This window comes from Pezoporus flaviventris, unplaced genomic scaffold (assembly GCF_033815535.1).
Source record: "Pezoporus flaviventris isolate CSIRO_AGI_PZ_B2104156 unplaced genomic scaffold, CSIRO_AGI_Pfla_v1 ptg000007l, whole genome shotgun sequence".
Classification (NCBI taxonomy): Eukaryota; Metazoa; Chordata; class Aves; order Psittaciformes; family Psittacidae; genus Pezoporus; species Pezoporus flaviventris.
Window position 1 is genome coordinate 39,775,163 of NW_026892555.1, and position 26,438 is coordinate 39,801,600.

At 37.9% G+C, this 26,438-nt stretch overlaps 1 protein-coding gene across 3 annotated transcripts in view; it reads right to left on the minus strand.

Moving 5' to 3' along the window:
* The window catches only part of RP1 (RP1 axonemal microtubule associated), a 214,814-nt gene that overhangs the window by 146,560 nt on the left and 41,816 nt on the right, over window positions 1-26,438 (minus strand). For all 3 annotated transcript variants that reach the window (XM_061448476.1, XM_061448474.1, XM_061448477.1), the window contains exons 4-15: window positions 20,130-20,293; window positions 18,074-18,160; window positions 15,049-15,169; window positions 10,062-10,213; window positions 9,343-9,421; window positions 8,530-8,605; window positions 6,940-7,016; window positions 6,806-6,837; window positions 6,541-6,670; window positions 3,611-3,714; window positions 1,493-1,666; window positions 652-864 (exon numbers count right to left, since the gene is read on the minus strand). In XM_061448476.1, the coding sequence (XP_061304460.1) occupies window positions 652-864; window positions 1,493-1,666; window positions 3,611-3,714; window positions 6,541-6,670; window positions 6,806-6,837; window positions 6,940-7,016; window positions 8,530-8,605; window positions 9,343-9,421; window positions 10,062-10,213; window positions 15,049-15,169; window positions 18,074-18,160; window positions 20,130-20,293 (1,409 nt within the window). The remainder of the gene's footprint in view (window positions 1-651; window positions 865-1,492; window positions 1,667-3,610; window positions 3,715-6,540; window positions 6,671-6,805; window positions 6,838-6,939; window positions 7,017-8,529; window positions 8,606-9,342; window positions 9,422-10,061; window positions 10,214-15,048; window positions 15,170-18,073; window positions 18,161-20,129; window positions 20,294-26,438) is intronic.

Here is a 26,438-nt window from a genome sequence, read left to right on the forward strand (position 1 = left end):
TAAACATTGAGTCTAATGAGCAAATACTGATGCCTCATTCTCCTTTTTGCTCTCAAATGTAAATCTGCAACAGTTAAACTCCTAGCAGATAGAGAATGTTATGAGTCCCAAACTCAGAATATTTCAACCATCCACCAAGCTGAGTTTAGTTATTACTAAATATGCAAACTACTGGTGAGGTATTTGAAGAATAAACTGTATGTGGTTGCCTGATGAATTTTAAAACAAAACAAAACAGCTTCTTCATTTCAGACAAAACAATCATTTGTAAAAGCTGGGACACCAAGATTGCTGCAACAATTTCCAAATTCACACCAGCCTAACTGTGGTTGTTTAACAAAAATCAAATTAACAGAACAGAGTCTTGACAGAGTCATCAACTCTCTCACAACACATGAATTTTAACTACATCCACGGTCTGAGTAAACATCTAATCTGATCTTTACAGTCAAGTGTCAAATAGGCATGACAGCATCTCTCGCTGTATCTTTCTATCTTTCCTTGCGCAAATGAAGTAAAAGATCTGAAAATTTTTAAATCTGAACTATGTTTTCTCCAATTTTTATCCAAGCAAGTAAAAAACATTCTCTCCTATCACTGACAATTTACTCAAACTGTCTCCACAGAGAAATATAAACAAGAAATGCTTACTGTTCCATTACACTGGTCATCTTTGATCTTCAGATACATCCTTGGGTTTCTCACACTTTCAAACATGCAGAGTCCAGAGCCAATTTTATGCACCTTCCAGTAGGACTCTGGCTGCTGCGGACCTGCTCCACTGCAGCTCCCATCAGGTCTAAGCGACAGAGCCTGACAGAGGCTTGTCTTAAGCAGAATGATGGCACCATGGTGAAACACACCCTGCAGATCAGAGACAAGAAGTCCTTCTTCAATAGCACAGTTTTTCTCCATATTAAACTTTGATATTGATAGTGCTCACACTGTTTTATTTCAAGCACTTATTCATGCATAAAACATAGTGAGTCCCAAGTAAACCAAGAATGTCTTCAGTCTTTAAATATTTTCTGCTTTCTGTGCAGACATCAACCTAAAAAGTGGAAAATCTTCCCTACTCTGCAGCTTCCCTACTTTTTGTTGTTCAGCAGCGCAAGTACAACATCCAGAGCACATGGTCAAATTAAGGAGCTTATCTCTTTTTCCTCTTTTTGGGTAATTTCCCATGCAGCTCTCCTGTAGGTACCTACCGTCCTACTTTTCCAAGCTTTACTACAAAGCTGAGACACACATCTCGTCTGCGTTATAGCCCACCCCAGTTGGTATACCACCTGCAGTATTGGCATCTCTCGTCCCAGGAGGGCAGGAAAGGGAAATGTGGCTAGTGCCACCTACTTGTTAAACTGTAGTTTAGCTCCACCTGGTGGAAAAGGATCACTCTTATAGCTTGCAATCCCCTGACATTTGATAAGAAATCTTCTTTATAACAGTAAGCTTTAGAAGGGCCTATGTAATTTGTCTCTGACAATCTTACCTTGACATGCACAACAAATTCTTTGGAAAGTCCAGCATATCCTGTCGTTTCATCAGGTACTTTGCCGTGAAGATTGAAAGTGATGGTGTGACCTGGGTTCCTGGCTGACTCAAGAATAGCACAACCATTCGGTTGAAGGTGAACACAGAGCTCACAGCATGCTTTGTCTTTGCTCTAGCATAGCCAAAGTGGAACTAATAAGTTATATGAACTATATGGCAAAATCCAAAACAGAGTATCACAATATAGGTTCTGAATTTTTGAGTTTCCACAGTACTGACAGTCAAGTATAAAAACATCTTTATATTTTTCAGATTTGAAGTCCTAATACTTAAGTCCTAAAATTGTGGACTCTGGAATCTCAGAGGAAAGGTTCATCTTAAATTCACAGAGATCTGAAGATAACATGAAAGATACCTGGGTGCCTCAGGTGGAGATTGGTTTAGTGTTGCAGCCTACATATATGAAGTATAAAACTGACATAAACAGAAAATGAACTACAGGAACTCTCTGCCACCAGCCCCCCTCCTTTTGCCTCTGTGTTTATCCTCATTTTTTTATACTGTTAAACACCCAGGGAGACATAAGTTTTATGTGAAAAAGTAAAGAAATTTGCTATCCATGTTTGCCAGTTCAGGTTTGAATACTCTGTGATTCCACTGTATAAAAGACACAGTATACAAAACACATAATTAAGTATTTTATCAACTCCATCATCATTCTCATTTTTAAATAAAAATAGGTTTTTAATGAATGTAAAATGCTCACAATCATCCCAATAACTTAAAAGATTTCTAGCTTACATCATCTAACATTTTATCAGCACTTTTAAGACTTCAAAGAATCAGTATTTCTAGGGAAAATTTTCATTTCCATGGCACTTTCTAAAGAAAAAGCCTCATACTCAAAAAAACTTGTCTGTCAGATTCAGTGTACCTTCAAAAGTAAAGGAAGAAATGTATGGATTTCTGAAGAGCTTGTGAAAAGAGTGAGCCAATATGTCCTCAGAGTATAATTAGGTATGTACCATAAAAAATTTGTAAATTTTGTGTTGCCTTTTTGCTTTACATTTACTTATTTTCATTCCAAGGACCTCGGATAGTTTTAAATGACAACATTTTTTACAATCCATGGGAAAAGGAACATCTTACACAACTAAAAATAATAAAATTGAAATCCAGATTTTCCATAGGTTGCTCAAAATCATAAAGCATGTCAGTAGCAAAGCAGGAAAGAGAAAGTTCAAATTTAAGTACCCAATAAATACAATGAAATATACTGCAATGTGACAGACTGCAAGGGATTCTCTGTATCAGAATTACACTAATGAACATGAGCATCAGAAAGTCCTGCAAGGAGGTCTCACAGTTTGCATGACAGCCTGACACTAGCCCCACTGAAAAACCTACTAACTCTACTGGGAATATTCTATACTCACCCATGCTAATGCACATGATGTGAAAGAGGAGTGGGACCAGCTCTGTGTATGAAATTATTAACTGGATAAATAAGGGGAAGAACTGGAAAATGTGAAAGGGAAACAGCTTCTTTGCTCACCATGAGTTTTATAAAGAACTAACTTCTATAACTCAACTTGCCTACTTGTATACTGCAAGTGCTGAGAAAGAAAGGCCATAGTAAGACTTTGAAGATGGGAGGAAACAAATCAAAGTGGGTCTAACCAAATGTGGTGTATATTAGTTGGCTTATGACAGGCATGTTACTTAGAAAAAGACATAAAGGAAAAAAAGACGTTTAAAAATCAATCTTTAGAATTTACACGTATTAAAAAAAAAAAGAAAGAAAAAAAAGAGGAGAGATAATAGGGCATTGCAGGTACCTTGTCAGCATGTGGCAAGCTGATATAAATTACAGCTTGGAATGGCCTGCTATTCCTGCGTCAAATAATTTATTCTATTGAAAAATCTTAGCAGAGAATAAAAAGTAAACTGAAAGAAAACAAAGCCCTGTATCTAAATTCACCTGTTCATTGGCAATATCGTGGGTACAGTTCTGCAATTCTTAATTCTTTATCTGATTGGAAACGCAATTATTTATTATTTGAATCAGGCAATGGCATGTAATTATGAAGCAGAAATCAGTAACAGCATTTCCTACCTTTCCGATTACATGGTCATTGACAAGAGCAAGAGCAAGACGTGGAATCTGATGACTGCTGAATATACATATATTTCTCCTTTTGACATTTACATCAAAAATGCCTAAGAGTTAAATGAAAAAGATGATAGAATTATGAAAGTATTTTAATTCATATTTGCATTTAATTACAATTGATGATTTATCATTTTCAAGGGAAAAGAATAACTGAATTGCTTAATTCAATAGATCAAAGAATCCCCTCATTCCTTCAGGAAAGGACATCCAGAGACTACTGTCTGTTTCACTGCCTTGAGGAGAAAAACCCTGAGAGCTAATAATAAGACACAATTTTGGTTTATTGGTGTATATGCTTAAAAAAATCCATAAAAAGGAGCTGAGGACTCTGGCATAATGAATTGGGCTTTTGCAACAAATTTACGTAATAAATAACAGATGATGTAGGGAACGTAAAGCTCTCAGGTAGGAAAAGGGAATTTATTTTCTCTATATCCATATCAGAATTTGTAAAGCAAATCTTTCAGCATAGCTCATGGCTTCTAAAATTCTAAATCTGGTCAATTTTCCAAACAATTACCTCTTACAGCTACAAAATTCTGATGAAAACTAAAGTAGCGCCATTTTTATTGCTCCCTGCAGCAACACCTCATATTTTTAAACTGTTCTACCAGTACATTATGTTGCCTATTTGTAAGTTGCAGCTGCTCCTGAAGGAGTCCATAATGTAAGATTTTCAGAGTGTCACTGGGAACATAAGAATCATGCAGCCAAGGATCATTGTGTCCATTGGGATAATGCCACAAATAATAAAATACAGATGGGGCTTCCAGTCCCTTGCACAAGACAGGAAGGACACATAACTGTAACAATGGGTCTCTGCTTTCAGAGAGAGATAAAGCTTCCTGAGAAATTAAAACACCCTAGACCAAATCATCATCTGGTATAAGTTGCCATTACCACTTTGAAGGCCTTTGAGTTACGTTGCTTTAGATCTGTTATCTGAAATGCAGAGTTTTGTATTAGGAAAGATAGGTGGATAATTTATGTCAGAGGACTTTATTCCAAAGCATACACAAGGAAGCAGAGCCCCTAAATGAAAATTTAAACAACCTTCCCAAGTCAGTGCTTGTGGACTTCTGTTGCACGTTGGCTATTCTACAGGCTTTGTAAATTACTCCACAAATAACTAAAATAAATCTGACAAAAGAGAGAAAGATGTTGTTCTGAAGGCACAAGAGTTGGATGATAGGTGTCTGCATTCATTTTGTACTTCTGTTTGCTTTTCACTCTGATCTGTAAAAAAAGAATGCATTGTTCTTCCTGTATCTCTAACTCTGTTATAAGAGCAGCTTGTTCAGAAAAATAAAGCTCTTTTTGATTACCAGTTTAATTCCTAATTATTACTAAATCTTTGGGAGGTTGCAGATCACACTACTAATTTTTATGGCTTCCAATTAAATTTATTAACAGTCAGTTTATACCAATTTTGTCTTTAACTTTCTAATATATTTAATTATATTTATCATCTTTACTGATATTTATTAGTCATGCATCACATTTTACACTTAAACAATTGTACATATTATTAATTAAATATTGTGGAGATAACATTCATGAATTTCACATCTAACATGTAAAAACGTACCAAAAAGGTAGAGAATGCAATAAAGATGTCATATTTGTGTCTGAAAAATACCACTTGAAATGCATTAATTTATAGAAAGGACAGTGCATCTAGATGAAAATCATTAAAAATTCTGCAGTGTGAACTTGAATTCTGTATATTAGAAGATTATGAACTCTGTGATATCTAAATGATCTAATTTGCCTTAATCAAATCAGATACAATCCATCAATTGAAGACACATCATTTAAGAGCAGCAAATAAGTGCTTGCTGCATCAGTACAAATTAGAGACCAAACTCCTACAAGCAGGTAGTTTGTTCTGTCCCCAGTTTATGATTCTAAATGGATCTCCTTGGAGGAAGGACACTATCATGCTGTGCAACTGCTTTCAGGCATTTGAAACACTTGCAGACCCTAAAGCCACAGATAGAAGATTTGAGTTATTTGCTATTTGAGTCATCAAATGCTTTGAACTCAAGCGCCAATACCTCTAGCTAGTAAGAAGAGCTTTAGTAAAATAGATTAACGCCCACTTTCAGTGTTTGTAATATTACTGATCTCCCATATTAGACATTTGAGTTTTCTGGTGCAGCTTTTCTAGGTGATTTTATAGGCTATTTAAGGAGTATTTATTACACTGTTCTCCATACACCCTGGTGTGTCCCAAAAAATTCTGTTCTGTCACTTCCAAAAAGAAGTAGGTAAGGTCCCTGACAAGATGTCAAAAAATCTAACCCATTCCATCTCTACAAAGATAACAAAAATATGTGTGCCTAATAAGATATATATTATAGTTAAGTGTTAGTAACGCAGTAGGATGGAAGCTGGTAAAGAGGAGAAACATTAAAACCAATGACAAGGATGGAACTAAATGAATTTATGCGTGTATATATATATATACACACACACACACATATATATATATACTCCCTACTGGTGAACTATACGTGGAAATTTCAACTTGCTAGCTGAGATATATTTAGTTACAAAGGACTGTAGCTGTCCTTGCCATGGCAGTTCCATGGGAGCACTAAACTGCAGATGACAAGAAGTTTCTCTTTGGTAAGGGAAAGCCAGTGATAACATAACATATGTGATATTTGATGTGCTTTATATGTAAGCCAAGCATATAATTTCTGAGTTCTTATAGCCATTAATACATGTAAATATTTTAAGTAAAGAAAATGTTTATTGTATTATCTAGTCTTATTTATTACAAGAGTCACTACTGGAGATCACAGTGAACTACAAATTCCTCCTTTCCTGTATCTTTTATGCACGCATCCACTTGAAAAGTACTTTACCATATTTGTTTTTCTTGTCACCAAGAGCATCAACTCTGCTATCCGGACTGAGGCAAATGAAGCCACGGGTGAGCCTGTTGTAAAACTGAAGTGTATTGCCGCTCTGAAATTTCCACTTTTCGGCAGCCCACTAGTTTTGTAAACAAGCAGAAAAGACTTATAAGAAAATAATACACAGGAATTTGACATACATAACAACTGACCTGATTTCATGCGAAGCATAATTTGAATGGTTTAAATAAAAAATAAAAAGGTATATTCTTACAGTTTCTTCTATCTTGAGTTCCAGCTCTTGTCCTGTATAGATAAAAAACATGTAATTAATTTACAGAGCATCCTCATCCCATTTGACACACTTGCAGTGAGGCTTGGCCCTCTTTCCCAGCAATTTTCACTTACTTCCTGGAAACGTGCTGGCATCTGTCACAATCAGTTCTCTAGCAATACTGCCATCATCCTGCCCCTGGTCCAGCCACCTAAAAACAGAACCCATTTCTGTAATATAACCTTGATTGGCAACTCCCAGAATACTGTATATGTGGCACTTGCATACTGATACTTCCTGTTCTATCTATTAAAGTTCCAAGGCTGACAAACAGCAACACAAAAAATCCAGCTTTTGGCAAAAATGTTTTTGTTTTTATTTCTTCTTGATGAAACTTTCTGGATGGAGGTACAAGGGCCTAAACCAATTATTACAAATCAGAGAACTCATATTGATCCCATATCAATAATAAAAGGTGCAGTGGTCTTGATTGTTCTTCCTGTCTGCAAGAAGGCTACAGCAGGATGCAAATTGTCCCATGCCCTGAAAATCCTTATACAGGGAGACAAATCCAACATTGGCAACACTTTTACCATGTCTGAACTATACTTTTACAACATCATTGTACTTGCTTCACATACACTTAACGTAAGTTAACTCCATTTGACTCAAAAGGATTAACACACTGTGAGAGCAAGATCAGCAAGCTCTAACAATAACTAGTGTATATCCTGTATTTTTCTGCCTGAAATGGATTTGAACTCTCCCTAAATTATGTATGAAGCTAGCATTATAGATCTCTTCATAGCAGTTCATCTCATCTAGAATACAGAATCAAAATTAGGTCAGGCAAAGATGAGGTGCTGTGTCTGATAGGCAGAAAGCCCTTACTCACACATAAATCAGTTTCAGTGTACACATTGCTCACTCTGAGCTGTCTTGGGCAGTTATTTATTCACTCAGAAAAGTGAGAGGAGGAAATAGAACTGGGGTGCCACTGCAAGCTGCAGCTAGATTCAAACGTGACTGGACTTTGAGATTCTTAATATTTGCCCTGATCTTTATCAAATATAATTTTTTCACAAGGTGTTGAGAATTAATCGGGAGTAGATAAAATCAGAAATGAGCTACAGAACAGAGAAGATACACAGCAGCAGCATCTGCATGGGAAAAGGCAGGGAAGTTAAGATTGCTTCATATTTCATTGCAGCTCAGTGACAGGCTGCAAGGCAAATGAGAAAAAGAGATGCGCTCAGGTAGCTGTGCTTGCAATAGCCGTTCCACAAGATCTTAAAGTCTGGTCCTGAGCTCATTGAACCCCAAGTTAATCTCCACACTAAATTCAGTGAAGTAGGATCAGTCTGCTAGTGAAACAGCAGCCCACTCTTCTGAAACACCTTGCATCACATGACATGGAAGAATGGATGTACCTGCGGATGTCAGATCCAAGGTGCTGCATATGGGGAATGCGTCAAAAAAACACATTTTGAATAGTTCGCAAGCTGCAAGAATGGAAAGTTCCAGGCAGAGCTTTTTATTACTTTTTCATTAGATCAAACGCACCAGAGGTTTGGGACAGGTACAACTCAGCTGTAAAAAGTAGTGGACCCATTTCATCTCACTTTTTAGGAAACACATATTTCCTTTGACAGGACATTTCAGAAGAAAAACCATGAGTAATTACAAATTTATTAAAAATCTAACCCAAATAAAACACCACCAACCTGTGACAAAGGAAAGTATAATCCAAATCTGTTGTAGGATCCTTAATTACAACTTTGTCCAGAAACCAGCCATTTCCTTAAATTACATACACAAAAAAAAATGTTATTTTATGAGAGACAAATTTAATGAGGTCTGACTTCCCATTGCTTTTTCTTTTCTATTGGAACTGCAAACTCTGAAACTCCTGCACCAGTTTGCCACAGTCACCACTGTCCTGATGGATGGAGAGAAGATAGTACCTGCTCTAGGTACTGCAGAGCTTGCTCATGGGCGTGCAAGTTCCTAGGTGCCTCCCTGGCTGTCATGGCCCTGATTGCTGCCCTTCCTCCCCCCCTCACTTAGTCATTGTATGAGACTTGTTTTGCCAATCAAAATGTCAAGAAGATTAGATAGCAGCTTATCATGGCTCAAAATAAGTTGCTATGTTTTATAATATTTAGGCTCAAGAGTATGAAAAACAGGCCTTGTGACTGCAAACAATTCAATGCATATGTGACTGCATATTCAATGTCTTCTCATGCAAACACTCCCACCTTTGCAGTTTTTCCATGGGGATTAGTAAAAAATGACATAGTAGTAGAAGATGGTGTCCTTAACATAATGGTTGAGAGTATAGGGAAAGTGAACACAAAACATTTGAAATTTATGATAATACAAAAAGGTATCTGTGTCACTTGAACAGTTTCCTTAGAAGCCTTTGTCTTTCACTTCTAGAATGTTCTCATACATTCAGTTTTAGAAATAAATATTGTATTTCAAAAAAAAAGGTTAACGACTGCAGGCAGTATTCAGTGACTATATAGGTTTCTGACCTGATCCAAGACCATTGTGTCCTATAACAATCTTGTACAAATGTCCAAGGTGCACAGCTTCCACAGCAAAGATGTCAGTCTGTAATCAATCAAGGAAATCTCAGTAAAATCTAAAAAGCAGAGCATTCTTCAGCCAGGGAATCCCAAAGACCCATAAACCCATAGAACTCTTCTGTCAGTATCATCCTCTAAAATACCAGAAAATAAAAAGGAAAGAACCAACCAAGAAAGACAGATTTCCTGAAATAAAAGAAGTAAATAAACCTGATCACTTTGCTGATGGGAGTAGTTCCTTTGAGATGAATGGGGTCAGTCAGAGGAGAAACCTTCTGAAAGCTCAATTGGCTAAATAATTACATATTACAACAGATTTCAACATTAGAAATGCAGATATAAAATGTAAAGTTTCATTTTCTTTTTACTTATCAAGTCAATTTTTTAGAAGAATTAAAAGCAAAAGTATACAGCTTACCTATTTTATAAATTAGAATTCTGACTTCCAAAAGCAATGGTATACCTTTAGAAAGTATTTTTGGCTTAATTATGGCATTTGGGAGAAACATCAGAATGCAGTAATTATCTGTTTTCTAATTGCACCTTGCCTGGGACAGCCAGGTGCATCTCAGGGATAACCAGATCATCTCAGGGATAAATCATCTCGGGGATAACCTGAGAGAGACAAACCAGCCAAACACATCAGAAAATGCTCTTTCACTTACTTGTCCTTTTAGAAATGTCTTGGATTTCTGTGACCGGAGCAGCTGCCTCGATCCTGTATCACCTCTTTCTCCATAAACAGAAATATAAACATCAGCCTCAGTTCCAGCATTCCACAGTTCTCCTGTTGTCACATGCACGTCATAGAGAGTCACTGCCAATAAAAGATGACAGCCTTTCATACCACAAACCCTGTTGCAGTTATAGTAACATCTAGCTGTGAATGTGCCTGTAGAGTCCATATACATCTGTGTCTAGGACAGTTACAGTATAAAACCTTAAAATCCTATTCAATAGTAAAATAACATACAAAGTTGCTCTGGTGTTACATCTATGTTTTTTGTCCCTGACTGTCACTGTGGGGAATGCAAAGAGAACTAAACCTTAAATGCACAATAGTATGTCTTTGTCCTGCAACATCGTTTGAAATCATCAGAAAGCTAAAAAGTAAATAACATAAATCCAAGTTTAGTCTCAGCATAAATGGTGAGATCAAAGCTATAACAAGCAACTGAAGCATTTTGAATGTACTGGTTACCCAAACAAGCAAAAAATTCGTTTTCTGGGACCTAAGAACTAAGAAAGCTGCATTGTTTTATTATTTTAGCAATTCATGCGGTAGAATAGTACAAACTTCCTCTGTTACATTCCATTGGAAGTTCTTTAAAGGATGTAAATTTGAGAGAAAACTCCTAGAATTTAAATTCAATAAATTGGTTGTTTAATAGAAATGGATAATGCAAATACTTATAAATTCAAAATCTAATGAAACTGGAGTAAAGACTAAGATGCATAAAAACATGTATCAATAGAAAAATGTGGTCATTAAAATGCAGATGTAAAACCCCATAAAATTCAGAATTAAGATTAAAAATGCAAATATAATCTTCAGTAGAAACATGGGAAAGGCAAAGTTGACACCAACGTGCAGTAATAATATTTTGTTAGATCAAGTGGGATTCAGAGAATGAGAGGGGGAGAGAAAATTTCATTTTCTGGCACACGAGCTCTTCCTCCAGATGTAGGCATCCCTTGGCTTCTCTGTCTTGCAACTAGAAAAGAGTTTTTGGACCATCATGCCCAGAAGAACATCCACATTATCATTATTCAATTATCAGTTATATAAAAACTTACATAACTACATTATGAAGCCTGATCGTAATCCTCTGAAGGAGTTTTGGCCCACATCTCACTCTTCTGATGGACAAACACCTTCTTTTAACAACTATTGAAAATTTATTCTCAGTCAGTCTATATCTGCAGTTGTGTTCAGTGGCCTGTCAGCGTTAACAAACAGCTTTTCCGTTGATGGTTTTTTTTTATGACTATCTCACATTTATTTACATGGCCTTTATGTGCACATTAGTACACAAGCCTTCTTTAAACAATTTGGTTTGGATAATGGTAGCAATATAGCTAAAACTATAAGCACTCTGCAAAGGTTATTGCAATGTGCCAACATGGAATGCTAGTTTGGTTCTAGCATCGGAGCTAACTCATTTTGAGATGATGACTGGCTACCTCTAAACTCCACTGAAGTACTGTATGGTAGACATATGCTATTAATAAATCCAGAATAGAGACTTAAAATAGCTATCTTAAAAAAATAAGACTTTTTTTACCTCTCATAAACCTAGGGATCATCCCTGTTTTACAATAAGTATTTATGAGTATTTGTAACTCTTACAGCTTTTATCCTAGGGAATAGTGACTCTCCTAATGGAATAAAGCTGCATCAGGGAAAGTTCAGATTGGAGATTAGGAAAAGGTCGTTCACTGGTGGTCAGTCACAGGAACAGGCTCCCCAGGGAAATGCTCATGGCACCAAGCCTGTCAGAGTTTAAGGAGTGTATGACACTCTTAGTCATAAGGTTCAGTTTTAGGCAATCTGCGAGGAACAGGGAGTTGGACGTGATGATCCTTATGGGTCCCTTTCAGCTTGAGATATTCTATGGTTCTTTCTTTCAGATATTCAATGGAAAAGTGTGCAGAACAGAGATTAAGAGAAGGAACTCTTATTTTCATTTATTTTTGTCTATAAGTGTAGGACATTACATTTTTAAACACATCATTCTGAAATTAGAAAGTGTAAGGGTTAAGTTTATTTACAAAATTTAATTCATAGGCACAGGGGAAAAATTATGAGAGACAGAACAAGGGGGTAAAACACACATGTTTTTTCATAAACATATGTTCAGCTATTATTACTTGGACAAAAGCCAGCTACATTTAAGGCTCTGAAGCTTTTCACAATCTTTAGTTAGCAGCATAGTCATGTACTATTTTTTCCCAAAGTACACCTGTCTCAATACTAAAAATAGTTTCCAGTTAGCAACTGTTAAATAATACTGTATTTTACCCACACCATTTACCATGTCACCACCTTATCTGTTTACTTCCTCATATTTTTATTTACAGAACAGATCATGGCAGAGGCAGAGAATTCATTTCTCCAGATCAACAATCCCATGTCTAAGGCCACAACAATCCTCTATTCCTACAATTTCCTCTTTCATTAACTATCTACTTTTCAGTTTCTGCAAGAAGAAAAGCAAAGGTCCATGAGCCACCAAACACTGTACAACCCTGATTTATCCCCAGCATATAATTAAAGATTGTGTTATAAAAAATGAGCAGAAGGGGACAAAAGTAGGATAGTTGAGGATAAAAAGTCAAATGAATGGTGCTGCTCAGTCCCTCAGCATTACAGCTACAAAGTCTCTATGTAATACTTCTTAACAGTTTAATTCAGACGTTTTTGCTTTGAATAAAAAGGCTGTTAAATCAGAAAGTGTTTCAGCCTCTTTTTATTCAGAAATTGGTTTTAAAGTGCCTCTCATCATCTCTCTCTCAGATTGAATCCAGACCTCTTCACTGTTCTGTTATCAAACTATCTTCTCTGAAGTTAAAAGCTATGTTCTCTTTTCACTGTCTCATGCAGAAATATAATATTGGCGAAAAGACACAGGGGCTTTCAATTACTAAGTTATAGATGAAACTGCCTTCTCCAAAGCCTTCAGCATGACCCCTCTTATACTGAGGCTGACAGAAACGCACAGAAGTTCTTTTCTTTCTCTATTGGGCTCAGGAGAAATTGTTAACTACAAAATGCAGATTGAGAGGATGGTTTAAATGTGCTGTTGCCCTTTCCAATGCACCAAGATTGCTTGATAATAAAAACCTTTCATTATGTCTTTATCTCAAAAATAGGAAAACAACCTACTCTGAAGAGCCTGAAAATTAGAAGGTGGGTAAGGTCAGTGTCCCAAAATATTAAGCAAAATAACATTGGGGAAGAAAAGATACTGCAAGTAGGAGAATTGAGAATATTCAATATAACATGTTAATTATCAATAATTAACACTTATTTATGGGAGGAGAGGTTGGGTTTTATACCATTGTGCTTGTATGACCCCCTAAGCTAATAATATTAATGTCTCCTAACCTAAGAGACCAAACCTCTCAGGAAGCAGGCTTGACTGCCTGAGAGTTTTCCTACCCTCAAGGGCATAAAGATGATAACCACTCAAGATCAAAAATCATTGTAGTTAGGGCGGGTCAGCCTCTCTCTATGGCGTCTTATGAGCCATTTACAGCTGCTAACTACACCACTGGAGGAAATCTCTCCTGCTATTCTTTTTGTCTTAAAGACATATTAATGAAGCACAAACCTGTTTTTCTGCTCTCCTTTTCAGGTTCTTAATCTCAGTACTCAGTCATCCTATACAAGGATAAACACAGCTCCAGGCCACCCAGCTCTTTATTACAAGACTGACAGCTGCATGGTGTGTTTCCCCACATCCATGGGCCATTTCCTAGACTTCTGCCCCTCGATTTCATCTATATCCTTTTCCTCTGCACCCACAAGAGCTGTTACCATTGAAATACCTCTTAGCATTTCAGTTTTGCAGGATCAATACAAAGTACCATGAGCATACCACCAAGCACTGCTATAGTATCAAACATTCTGGAAAAGAGGTTCTGTAGTTTTTAGAGAATTTTGAATGGAAGTTTCTCTCATCCCATTAATCTTGTCCTCTGCAGCTGATATGGTTGTTTGAGGTAGGGAAGAGATTAGGCTGTGGAATCTGTCCCAGGTGGATCTCACTCTAGTGAAAGCTCCAGCACAAGTAATAATGATGGTGTTATGAGTTTTCGACTTCTATTGTCATACCCTACAGGATGGGAATCTGCTTCGACATTCTTGCTCCCCCACCCAGGATAAACTAATCTTGCTATACCCTTGTATTTCCTTAGACCAGAAAAGAACAATGTCATTTGGACAGAAGGGATGATTCCACCCCTTTCCCATTGCTGAAGCAGAGAGACCATATAGTGACAGCACCCAGCATGGTGCACAGGGACTGGTGTGATAGAGCCCGACATTAAAACAGTATAACAGCAGCAACACCCAATATTATTTTTATAATTTGACATCATCCACCTTAAAATTATAATACAATATTTATTTGACTAATGGAGCTTCTTTTATCAAGTTGAGCCTTCTGGAATATTGTTAAAGTTTTGTTCCACACCCAGAAATTAAAAGTATTCTAGAAGCCTGTCTTAGCCACTTAAAAGAAAGAAACTGAAATAGCAGCTACAATAGTCATACCAGAGCTATAATCCTCAGCTATTGGAAATAGAGTTTGTGATCTGACTCCTGTATGATAGCTTCACGGTAGTTATGCATATGTGAGGTGTTGTTACTATTGCCTCTATTTTAAAGCAAAAACAAATTCTTAAAATCTTACCAAAAGAGGAGTCTTTTTTGAAGGACCTGTGAAAATCAAGGCATTAAAGACTCTCCCATCTCCTTTCCAGTGATTCTTAACCTTTTACCTAGGTATGCCCAGTAGCCATAGAAAACAACACCGAAAAAGCGTTGTAGCAGCCAAAAAGTAATAGAGGGCCTAATGAAAAACAGTTAACTCACCTCTACCGGCATCAGTCTATGTCATGACTTGGCTAATGTAGTATTGTGCTTACCTGGAAGAATAGGCTGGCCCTGCTGTAAAACAGGAAGCTCCATAGATATTTCCCCATCAGCCAGCCATCGATGTGCAGGGAAAGAAAACTGCTCCCCTGAGAAAAGGTTCAACAACTGCACCTAAACAGCACCAAGAGTAACAATTTAAGTTGCTGATCTCATTCCAGATAGAACAGAACATGACACTTCTGAGCTACTGTTGAAACTGTGCAGGTAGAACTCACAAAATCATGGGGTTGGGGCATGCTTGCTCCCTGGATACAGCTGCCCCTAAATCTGACTTTTCACTCAGTCAGATTTGAAAGTGCAGAGCAGAGCAACTCAAGTGCGGACAAGAAACAGGGTTTATCAGCTCGGATGCAGTACCACAAAATACAGCTATGTTGCTCCAGCTGGTATATCCACGTGCGTGGGCACTAGGTGGCATGGCTTACCAAATACGAAAGTTCTCACTGGGAAGCTTGGCAACACTTGCAGTTCTATTCCTTTAACTTATTTTCTTATCAAAAAAAAAGAATTAAAAGAACAGGTTTTGATTGTTCAGCACTACTTGTGACAAAATAACCATTAATATGCTAGCTCCACCACCTGTCTTCCCCACAGTTTTTTTCCATGCTCAACTTCTAGCACGTAGCAGCAAAAGGACCATATGCACACCAGCTGAAGAAGGGAAGGAGGTCTAGTCATTTCATACTTCGAAGCATTCCTTAGCAAGCATTTCAGAAGCTGCCGTATACTAGAATAATCCCTGATCATGCTAACTTATACTAGTAGCTACATGAGATTTTCAACCAGCAGAGAGAAGCAAAGACACTTCTACCTGTAGTTTCAGGCCTGCTCTGTGCTTTGCAGAATCTAGTATCCTAAATTCAAATATTGAAAAAAATTAGAATTACCAGAAACATTTTTCTCTCTTACTGCTTGAATACTAAAGTTTATAGAAAGAGATTCATCTTGTCTGAAAATCCTGGCACATCTTGGCCTGTTAACATCTACTAATAGATATTGAAAAGGGAACTTCGATTAACAAAACAGCATTTTTATGGACATTTTCAGGCCCAATACCCTCTCTGTACAGAAACAGACACAGAAGCCATGGGACACTGGTGGAAGACTAGCATGGCTAACTACCAGAAGAGCTCTGCAGTTGTAGAGCACACTTCCTTAATTTCAGATCTTCCGGAAAAATTTAGGTTTTCGAAGGAACAATGATGTTTCAGAAAAGACAGCTGTAGGCTTTTTCTTATCTATGAAGTCTAGATATCAGTGGTATTACTCCTTTGGTCTTCTTCCAAGCAAAAAGCTAGGTTACTTGTAGAGTGTTTTTGGTTAAATATATTTCTATTCTTTGACTTTGTCCAAAGTTGGAAAGCGGAATGAACTAACCCTGGTTGATGAATCACTCCCTAGAACCTTTCTCTGACTGACTGTTATTTTGTAAGGAGACAATTAAAATTCATAAGCCAATAATCAATGGAACACACTTGTGTTAAAGTGTTAAATCCTTCTTTTAAAATGTTACTGTTGATTTCAATTAATAGAATCTTTTTTTGTCAGATCTCTTTCAGTTTAAATGGGTATCTTGTACAAAGCTGGCAGTGCAGCCTCTATTCCTAGAGGATGATGTACAACAAACCCACAAAGATCCACTTGTTGAGTAAGATTTTATGATAATCAAAAGTTCTAGTACCAACATTAAGCGTACAAATGAACCTTTTCTACAAGAGAAAACCCACTGTTCTCTTCTAGCTTCTCAACTCAGGTACGCTTTAGAAATTGCTGGTAACCTGTCCCTCAGTAGACAAAACTATGAGGTATTTTCCACCCTTTCACTGCTTACACACACACATTTATGAAAAGAAAAATAGCACGGGACAGAAGAAAGAAGTATCTTAAATGATATTCTGACTCCAGCATTCCCCAAAGCACATCACTGGTGGAAAACAAACAGCCAGGCTTTAAAACCAGGCAACCCTCAGCTGAATTGAAAGAGATATGACCCTACAATTCTAGCATGAAACCTCTTAGAGTGATACTGCCAGTGGCACAACATTTTAATGTAGACATGCAGTGGCTGGAGGTATGAATTCAGGGTAATTTGCCTAAACTTCAGTTAACGCTGTCCAGGCATTACTTAGTCTCCTTCTGAGTCTCAGTCTCAAATGAAAACAACTAGTTGAAGCCTTAAATAGACACAGAGTTTGAACTTTGATCAATGAATATTTAACTTCAGTGGACATTTTGTAATAGATAGAATTACCCTGAAACACAATTATAATGAGTTTACCAGCAGCTTCTAAAGCCCTTCGTAAACTGCTGTATCTTAACTGAAGGATAAGAAACTGTGGCACAAAGAGGGATGTATTTCAACCATGCATAGCTTATCATTGGCACACGTAGGTACATCACCAGTGTTAAGGATAAACATCAGATTCTTTCATTCCCAGTCCAGAAACCAATATGCTATGTTTCACACCTGAAGCTTGAAACAGAACTAGCTCATTCACTTTGGTTTATTATCTTTACCTGCATCAAAATATTTTTTAATTAAGGAGGGAAAAGAACCTGTTATTATCTTCTGCTCCTCAGAGACACAGAACTAGAAAATTTTGCAGTGTAGCTCTGGTGCTGTGCAGAAGGACACAGGATCAATCACAGATTTGAGGAGGACTTGGCTTGACTGTGTTCAATGACTGGGTTTCAGCAAACTAGACAGTCTGTAGCATACAAAGACTCCAGAAGACTCAGACTACAGCTGCCAACTTAAGCAGTTTTTCTTGCTGTCCAGCTGCACATTTTAAAGGAAACATGATGTATTTCTCTCACTAAACAGCAACTAAGACAAGACCAACATAAGGTGCCTTAATTTCCACATTACTGCAGTCATAAATAATCTTTTAAATGAAGCTGCAAGCGTTTGATGAGGCTAATATACTTATCCCAGGGATTTTTTCTCAGTCATATTTTTACTCCAGTCATAGTAACTGCTTTTCGAAGGATAAAATTCTTTCTCACTGTTTTTACCTCTTCGCAGTGCCAGGCAGGGGAGTTTCCGGTATTTGTATGCCCTATGCGTATTTTGTAGAGATGTCCTATGTTTCTACTATTAACCTGCAAAAGAAACACAACAAAAGAAGCACAGAACATTTGTTAAAAGGAAAAGACATGCAACAGCAATTCATTTGGTAACTCTCAAGTGACCTATTCTTTTTTTTGAGAAATGAAATATTCTGATATCTAAACAAGTGTTTCCAAGTTTTTTTTCCCTAGATAATCATTAGAATCTTGGCTCTTTTAAAGGACAGCCATCAAAAAACCTACTGGCCTGCCAATCCCACTTACGTGACTTCAGGATGCTGCTGTAGCTAGTTTGTTCCCACTGAACATTGGCCTCAATGGGAAAAGAATACAGACTGTATGTATGAGTGTATGCAAATGTCTTGACCCTAAAAACTGGCTCAATTCACCACCTATACCACTGACCTGCTACAAAACATTTTCTGTCTCCTAAGTACTTCCCGCATACATCTGAGCTTCTTCCTACCCATCCAGGAGGGGATGCCTCACAATTTTGTACACAGTTGTGTTCAGCTTTGAAATCACTTTTAAAAATAATTTCAACTAAATTAACTTAAAAAGCTTTATTTGAAAGATTAGCTCTTGGGCAGGCTGGATGAGTGTGTCCAGCACAGATAACAGGGTGCTAAGGGAGCAAGTTTGTATGAAGGTTATTCAAACAACTAGTTATGAGCTTAAGTGTAGAAATAGAAAGCTTATCTTCAAGGAACTGGAAACACACCATGAGTGTCTTTCTTCCCTGCTGTATCTTATTAAATTATTATTATGTAGGCTGGATTTGCTGTCCTTCTGTTGATTTCTGTAGAATTCAATTTTGTGTTTTCATTTATAGTGTAGAGGTGGATATGAACTGAGTTCCGTGTATCCCAAACCTCACTGAACTTGGCGTTACAAACAATAAAGAGACAGAAAAACAAGGACAGACCAAAGTTAAGAGAGATCTAGCATAAAGCATAAGCAGAGAGGATTTTCTCTTTCTATACATTTCAGAATAGGCACTCCTTAATTGTATTCACTGCTATGGCTACTCACCTAAGGGGAGCCCTCGGTTCCAAGCCAGGGACTGCCTCCATACATTGCATTTAAAAATTATCAGAGGTGAAATTAATTGCAATAATGGGAGCAGGGAACAGAGCCAACATCTGTTGTGAAGAGGGTATTTTTACCTGTCAGACACCTGGTTACATATTTTATCCACTCCTTTCATTTTTATATCAAGAGATTTTTTTATTATCCGAGGTGATGGATTCTTCTGAGAAACTCCATCAGGCTGAAGAGGTCTACAGAACTGCATTTCCTACATATCAAGCAGCTAAAAGGATATTGTGGAAAAAGTGAACTCTTCATCAACGCTGCCATTAAATGCTTTTTCTCCAAAGGCGACCTTTTATGCTGGATACTAACAATGGAAACACCTGTTTCTTACACAGCCCTATAGCTGGCACCTGCTAGTGACACTCACTGGCAATACCATGTATACACTCAGGCTATGCAGCTTTTGATAAGAGATCTATTCTGGCTCACTTACAGCATCATGACAAAAGACTGCTGGGGGAGAAGTTTGCTTGTGTACCTAGGAGCAGAAGCAGCTTCAGGTAGTCAGACTTCATTACAGGTATAAAAATTGCCATTATTTAAATACATGGCAGGTACAAAAGTTAAAAATTTACTCCATGTCCTGATTCTTCACTTCCTCATTTCATTTTTAATATTGTAGCTCCATTTCAAATTTAAAAACTAAATATCTGTTGTCTTCTATTTCCTGTACTTTCTTGGGCATTATGTAAATTAACCAGCAGTTCTTCTTAGACAAGAAATATGTTGAATCAAATCAGCTTTGGATAGGTGAGTGGGAGAGATACTAAATTTAGTTTTACATTTAAGTCCTGTTGCTTGTTTTCAGACATGTGTACCATAAAAAAACTGCCATCAGATACATTTTGAAATGTCACGCAATCTGGCAGGATGCAAGAAAGCGACACAATGAATATATATTACTTACTGTGAAGATGTCTTCATTTCCTCTCTGAAATAATTTTCCCTCCTCTCCATCAAGAAAAATGGGCCCTGAACTGCTGCGATCCCCGTACAATGTAATATAAACCTTTGAGCTTGTTCCTGCAGATGGCATATTGCTGGTGAGGACTGACACCTTCCATTTCCTAGCTATCAAAAGACAAAAAGACTCACTGAATTACTTAAACTCAAGATTTTTAAGCAAAATGCATTTCAGTAATTAAAATTCTAAATATATTATGTCAATGGATATAGAAATAAATATTTCACAAAATTACAGCAGGTAAATATTGAGTTTGCTACGTTGGGCTCTCAAAAATCAAGAAATGTCACATTGCATTCATACTTTTTACTCTGCATATGCCATATGACTAAGTCAAATTTGCATGAATGTAAGATCACTTTTCAAACAGTTTTGAAATATTGTAGTAAACTGTATTGAACGCGGATTTCTGTTTCCTTGGGATACATCAGGCCTGTTCAATGACAGCCATGAGAACTCTCATTCAGCTAGCTCTGGAATTACAAACTCATGACTTTAAGCATTAGGTTCTCTCAAAGCCCATTAGCTCTGCTGAAAAAGACCTCTTTAAGAAAGGTTCCATATCTCTGCCAAGGTGTGATGTTACACAAGATGTTACACAGGTGTAGCAACTTATTTGGAATGCATTGAAGGATTACCAATATATTCTTGAATTATACCCTTAAATAAATTTCATAATTTTCAAGGCAAAGTTTTTGTATTAAAGCTTTAGTTTAGTGGAAGCTGAGTATCAATGTCATAGAATTAAGGGAAATTATATCGCTGACGGATGGCTGATAACAGGAAGGAATATTACGAAAACACCCTCACTCCCAATGTTTATAATTAGCTGATACCCATATCAAATGGTACACATTTAGGAACACACACAAAGCTTGCTAAGATTGCTTTCCACCACTGATTAATATCACTGTTTCTTAAAAGAGAGCTTCCTTTAAAGTATAGCAGCAGTAATAAAGGCCTGACTGTGGAAGCCCCCTATCATCTGGATGACTCACCTATGCTACATATGTGACCTGTATTACTGACTTTTCCCTCCATCACAGTGTCTTTGATCCTGCTAAAACACTAAGACATAGTTAAAACGCTAAGTAATAGTATAGTGATGATGACTGAGTTCATCACGATATGCTGAATTTTGTATTTATTGACTATTTGAGATACTTAAAAGGGATCTGTATGTCTGAAACCTCAGGCAATAAGCTATCCTGCAGTTCTATTGTGAGGTTCAACAAAACCACTTTTGTCTCAGGTGTCACTCAGTATTTTCAGCGCTAGCTATGGGTATTTTCTTAAAGGAGTCAATGGATTTTGTTCTGATTCACAGAATGATTCTGCAGCAGAATATTATTTAGAATCATAGAATAGTTAGGGTTGGAAAGGACCTTAAGATCATCTAGTTCCAACCCCCCGCCATGGGCAGGGACACCTCACACTAAACCATGCTACCCAAGGCTTTGTCCAACCTGGCCTTGAACACCGCCAGGGATGGAGCATTCACAACTTCCCTGGCCAACCCATTCCAGTGCCTCACCACCATTACAGTAAAGAACTTCTTCCTTATATCCAATTTAAACTTCCCCTGTTTAAGTTTTAAACAGTTACCCCTTGTATTTGAGGACTAGTGAAACCAGTGATTTGAGGATTTGTGCTAAGTTTTCTATGACATTCTTGAAAAAATACAGTAGGATGCATATTATCACTTGGTCATGTTTAGCCATCTCCAAAAACAAAAGACATCTCAGAAGCTGATAATTAGGTTGACCTTGGTGTGGTGCATGGCAGTATCTTTGTATTTAGAAAATAACAAGTTGAGAATATGTTCTCCATAACACTTAGCAATATATTTGAATAATTACTACTGCTTTTAAGAAAAAGCAGGAAAAAGTCACTGTAAAGGCATGTTATGAGATCTAATATATTATTGATTCTTGATGGTAGAATCTATAAGTCTTGTTTGTGTCTTGCTATAAGCATTAGGCTATACTTTTTGAGGAAATTTTTACTTTTGTGTGCCCATTGTACTTTGTGTGTAAAATGCACATTCCTTGGGGTATGGAGTATTCTAGAATCAGTAACTATTAAAACAAATATATTCTCTCATACTTTGAGAGGAGAGATGGGGAGACATTAACTTAATCTTGGTTCATGTTTGATGATAAACCTTAAGACCTTGAAATTCCACAATAGTGTTCTGAGATTAACTTATTTCTTGAAAAAAATTCTTGGTCCATGACCGGAGTAGCAAGTGTGAAAATTTTAGAAGACAGAGACAGAATCTGACAGCAGTAATATTGTTTAAGAGCACACATCTAAAATTCGTTATTGTCATGAGAAATTTGGAGTATAGACCACTCATGTTTAAAGAGATACTCTTACAGCAGCACTTTTCTGAAACTACTGTGAATGTGCAGCTATAGTAGCAATGCCCATGTATCTTACACCAAAGCAACACTAGGTAATGTTTTTGAGCAATTTTAAATGAGTGGACAGTTATCTCCCAATATATACAGCTAAACAGAAAAAATTACTAGCATCAGTTTACTGCAGATACACAGCACAAGGTATCAGACTTGTATTGTTCAAGTACCTGATTTCCTCCCTGATGATAAGAATTCATATTTGTACACAAGGAAATTACAGTAGCTTTAATCTACTCAAATATTATATGAGAAATCAGTAGCTAAAATGGAGAAAAGAATTATCCCAGGAATGCAGAGAAAAAAAATAACTAGCTAGATGGGAAATTACACATTTGTGCAAAACATGAAGTATTAGTTTATAGGGATGCTAGTAACTTTCTCGGGAATCAGTGTTGGAATTTGTCTGGATTTCATATTTTCATCAATATATGGCATAAAGTAGGTAATTTCTGTAACACAGTTGCTAAGAACTGTCAAAGTATAAGAGGATCAGAAAACTCAGAGTAGTAGAAAAAGGATAATATATATAACTGCACAAAGTACAAGGAAATGCATTTTGAAAATACTACTGAAACTTAATGCCATGAATAGGGCTTTTATCAGTTTAAAAAAAAAAAACCACTCATCGATGTGACTGTAAGATGCAGGAGAGAGATTTCTAAGTAGATAAATTTTACTGTCAGTGTCCCAGGGTCCAGAGAGACAACCTTTCAAATATTGCATGAAGTTCTATTAACTATAAATAAAAAATAAATAAATACTGAAATTAGGAAAGGCCCTGATAAGGACAACCATGATGATTAGAGAAAATGGAGAACTGTTTATGTTGGAGAAAAAGTTGAGAGAATGTTTGATTTTATCAATAGATAGACAAACTGAGACTTCCTGGGACTGTGATCTGTGCTGTGTTGGGTTTTTTATTTATTTCTTTTTTAATAGTAGCAAGACAAAAATTGAAGATTGGTATAATCTATATAATGCCCTTGAATGTCTGCTGAATTTTTTTTTAGCCTGTTCTTTACACATAGAATCATAGAATAGTTAGGGGTGGAAAGGACCTTAAGATCATCTAGTTCCAACCCCCCGCCATGGGCAGGGACACCTCACACTAAAACATGCCACCCAAGGCTTTGTCCAACCTGGCCTTGAACACTGCCAGGGATGGAGCATTCACAACTTCCCTGGGCAACCCATTCCAGTGCCTCACCACCCTCACAGTAAAGAACTTCTTCCTTATATCCAATCTAAACTTCCCCTGTTTAAGTTTTAACCCGTTACCCCTTGTCCTGTCACTACAGTCCCTAATGAAGAGTCCCTCCCCAGCATCCCTTACAGGCCCCCTTCAGATACTGGAAGGCTGCTATGAGGTCTCCACACAGCCTTCTCCTCTCCAGGCTGAACAGACCCAACTTTCTCAGCCTGTCTTCATACGGGAGGTGCTCCAGTCCCCTGATCATCCTCGTGGCCCCCCTCTGGACTTGTTCCAACAGTTCCATGTCCTTTTTATGTTGAGGACACCAGAACTGCACACAATACTCCAGGTGAGGTCTCACAAGAGCAGAGTAGAGGGGTAGGATCACCTCCTTCAACCTGCTGGTCATGCTCCTTTTGATGCAGCCCAGGGTACTGAAGCCGGCTCGTGTTCATTTTCTCATCAACCAACACCCCCAAGTCCTTCTCCGCAGGGTTGCTCTGAATCTCTTCTCTGCCCAACCTGTAGCTGTGCCTGGGGTTGCTCTGACCCAGGTGTAGGACCTTGCACTTGGCATGGTTAAACTTCATGAGGTTGGCATCAGCCCACCTCACAAGCGTGTCAAGGTCCCTCTGGATGGCATTCCTTTCCTCCAGCGTATCAACCGAACTGCACAGCTTGGTGTCATCGGCAAACTTGCTGAGGGCACACGCAATCCCACTGTCCATGTCACCAACAAAGATGTTGAACAAGACCGGTCCCCTGAGGGACACCACTCATTACTGGTCTCCAGCCGGACACTGAGCCATTGACCACAACTCTTTGTGTGCGGCCATCCAGCCAGTTCTTTATCCACCGAGTGGTCCATCCATCAAATTGATGTCTCTCCAATTTAGAGACAAGGATGTCGTATGGAACAGTGTCAAACGCTTTGCACAAGTCCAGGTAGATGACATCAACTGCCCTACCCCCGTCCATCAGTTCTGTAGCCCCATCATAGAAGGCCAACAAATTGGTCAGGCAGGATTTCCCCTTAGTGAAGCCATGCTGGCTGTCACCAAGCACCTTGTTGATTTTCATGTGCCTTAGCATGCCTTCCAGGAGAATCTGCTCCAAGATTTTGCCAGGCACAGAGGTGAGACTGACTGGTCTGTAATTCCCTGGGTCATCCATTTTCCCCTTCTTGAAAATGGGGGTTATATTTCCCTTTTTCCAGTCATCAGGAGCTTCACCTGTCTGCCATGATTTCTCACATATGATGGACAGAGGCTTAGTGACTTCATTCGCCAGCTCCTTCAGGACCCGCAGATGGATTTCATCAGGTCCCATGGACTTGTGCACATTCAGGTTCTTAAGATGGTCTCAAACTGTTAGAGAGGGTGAAGTTTTTACAATAAAATAATCATATAAAATAGTAAAATGATTATATTTGAGAAATTCATAAATCAATAGTGAGGCTTTGTATATTAGAAGACCTTGTAACTTTGCCGTTTTGTATCATAGTTACCCTGTAACTAAATGTTGCAATGGTAGTCTCGGCAGCAAGAGCTAACATAACTGTATATGGTGAGGTGAGTATGGGTGTATATATTGTAAAACTCTACCCAAGCAGACCCTAAGTTTAAGATAGCCAAAAAGGGCATACCAGAAGCATCCTGGTGAAGATAAGAGAATGCTAATGTCCACAAGACGATTGGGACCTAGCCAAGTAGAGAAAAGGTGAAGAGGACAACCCGAGGAAGACTTCTTACTTCATCTGAGGAAGACTCCTTACTTCATCAGGGCGACCACCAGAGGGGGCTGCGCAAGCGCAAAGGAGGCTGATGTCGTAATAGACTGATGTAGCAATCCTTGATGCATATGTATTAGTCAATGATGTAATCTGTGTTGAATATGTATTAGTTACGAAATTTTTAGTGTATAAATTGTGAACGCGATGTGACGGGAGTCGGAAACAGATTTGGGTGCGTACCCCTGGTTCCCGGCGCCTCAATAAAGCACCTCATATAACCATCCCAGTGGTTATGTGTTTGTCTCGATGCTAACAAAACCAGATCCTCTCCTACAGTGGGCCCAAAGTCTTCATTCTCACAGTCCCTGCATCTGCCTTCCAAGACTTGGGTGGTGTGGTCAGAGCATTTGCCCGTGAAGACTGAGGCAAAGAAGTCATTAAGAACCTCAGCCTTCTCCAAATCCAGGGTAGCCAGTTCTCCCGACAGATTCTGAAGAGGGCCCACATTGTCACTAGTTTGTCTTTTATTTGCAATGTACCTACAGAATCCCTTCCTGTTACCTATGCTTGTCACTGAATAAGTCAGTTTATCCTGATTATTCAGAAAGACTCTATGCTTTTTGCAGTTAATTTGCAGAGCTAAGCTACCTATGTAAAGTAGCTCATATTACTCCTCATGATGTTTTTCTCCCTGTCAATCAGTACGTTGCTCTAGTCACCAGCATTGTGAGGCTTTTTTCTTCAGGCTTCTCCTATCTTACCTAATGGAAGCATTTTTATTTTATCTGCATATCTCAACCACTTAATAGTCTATATCGTCACTGAGCCAATAATGAATCTGTAAATGCTATGACAGCATGGTACATTTCACTATCAACCTTTTGTCCTGTCCTGTTCTGACCATT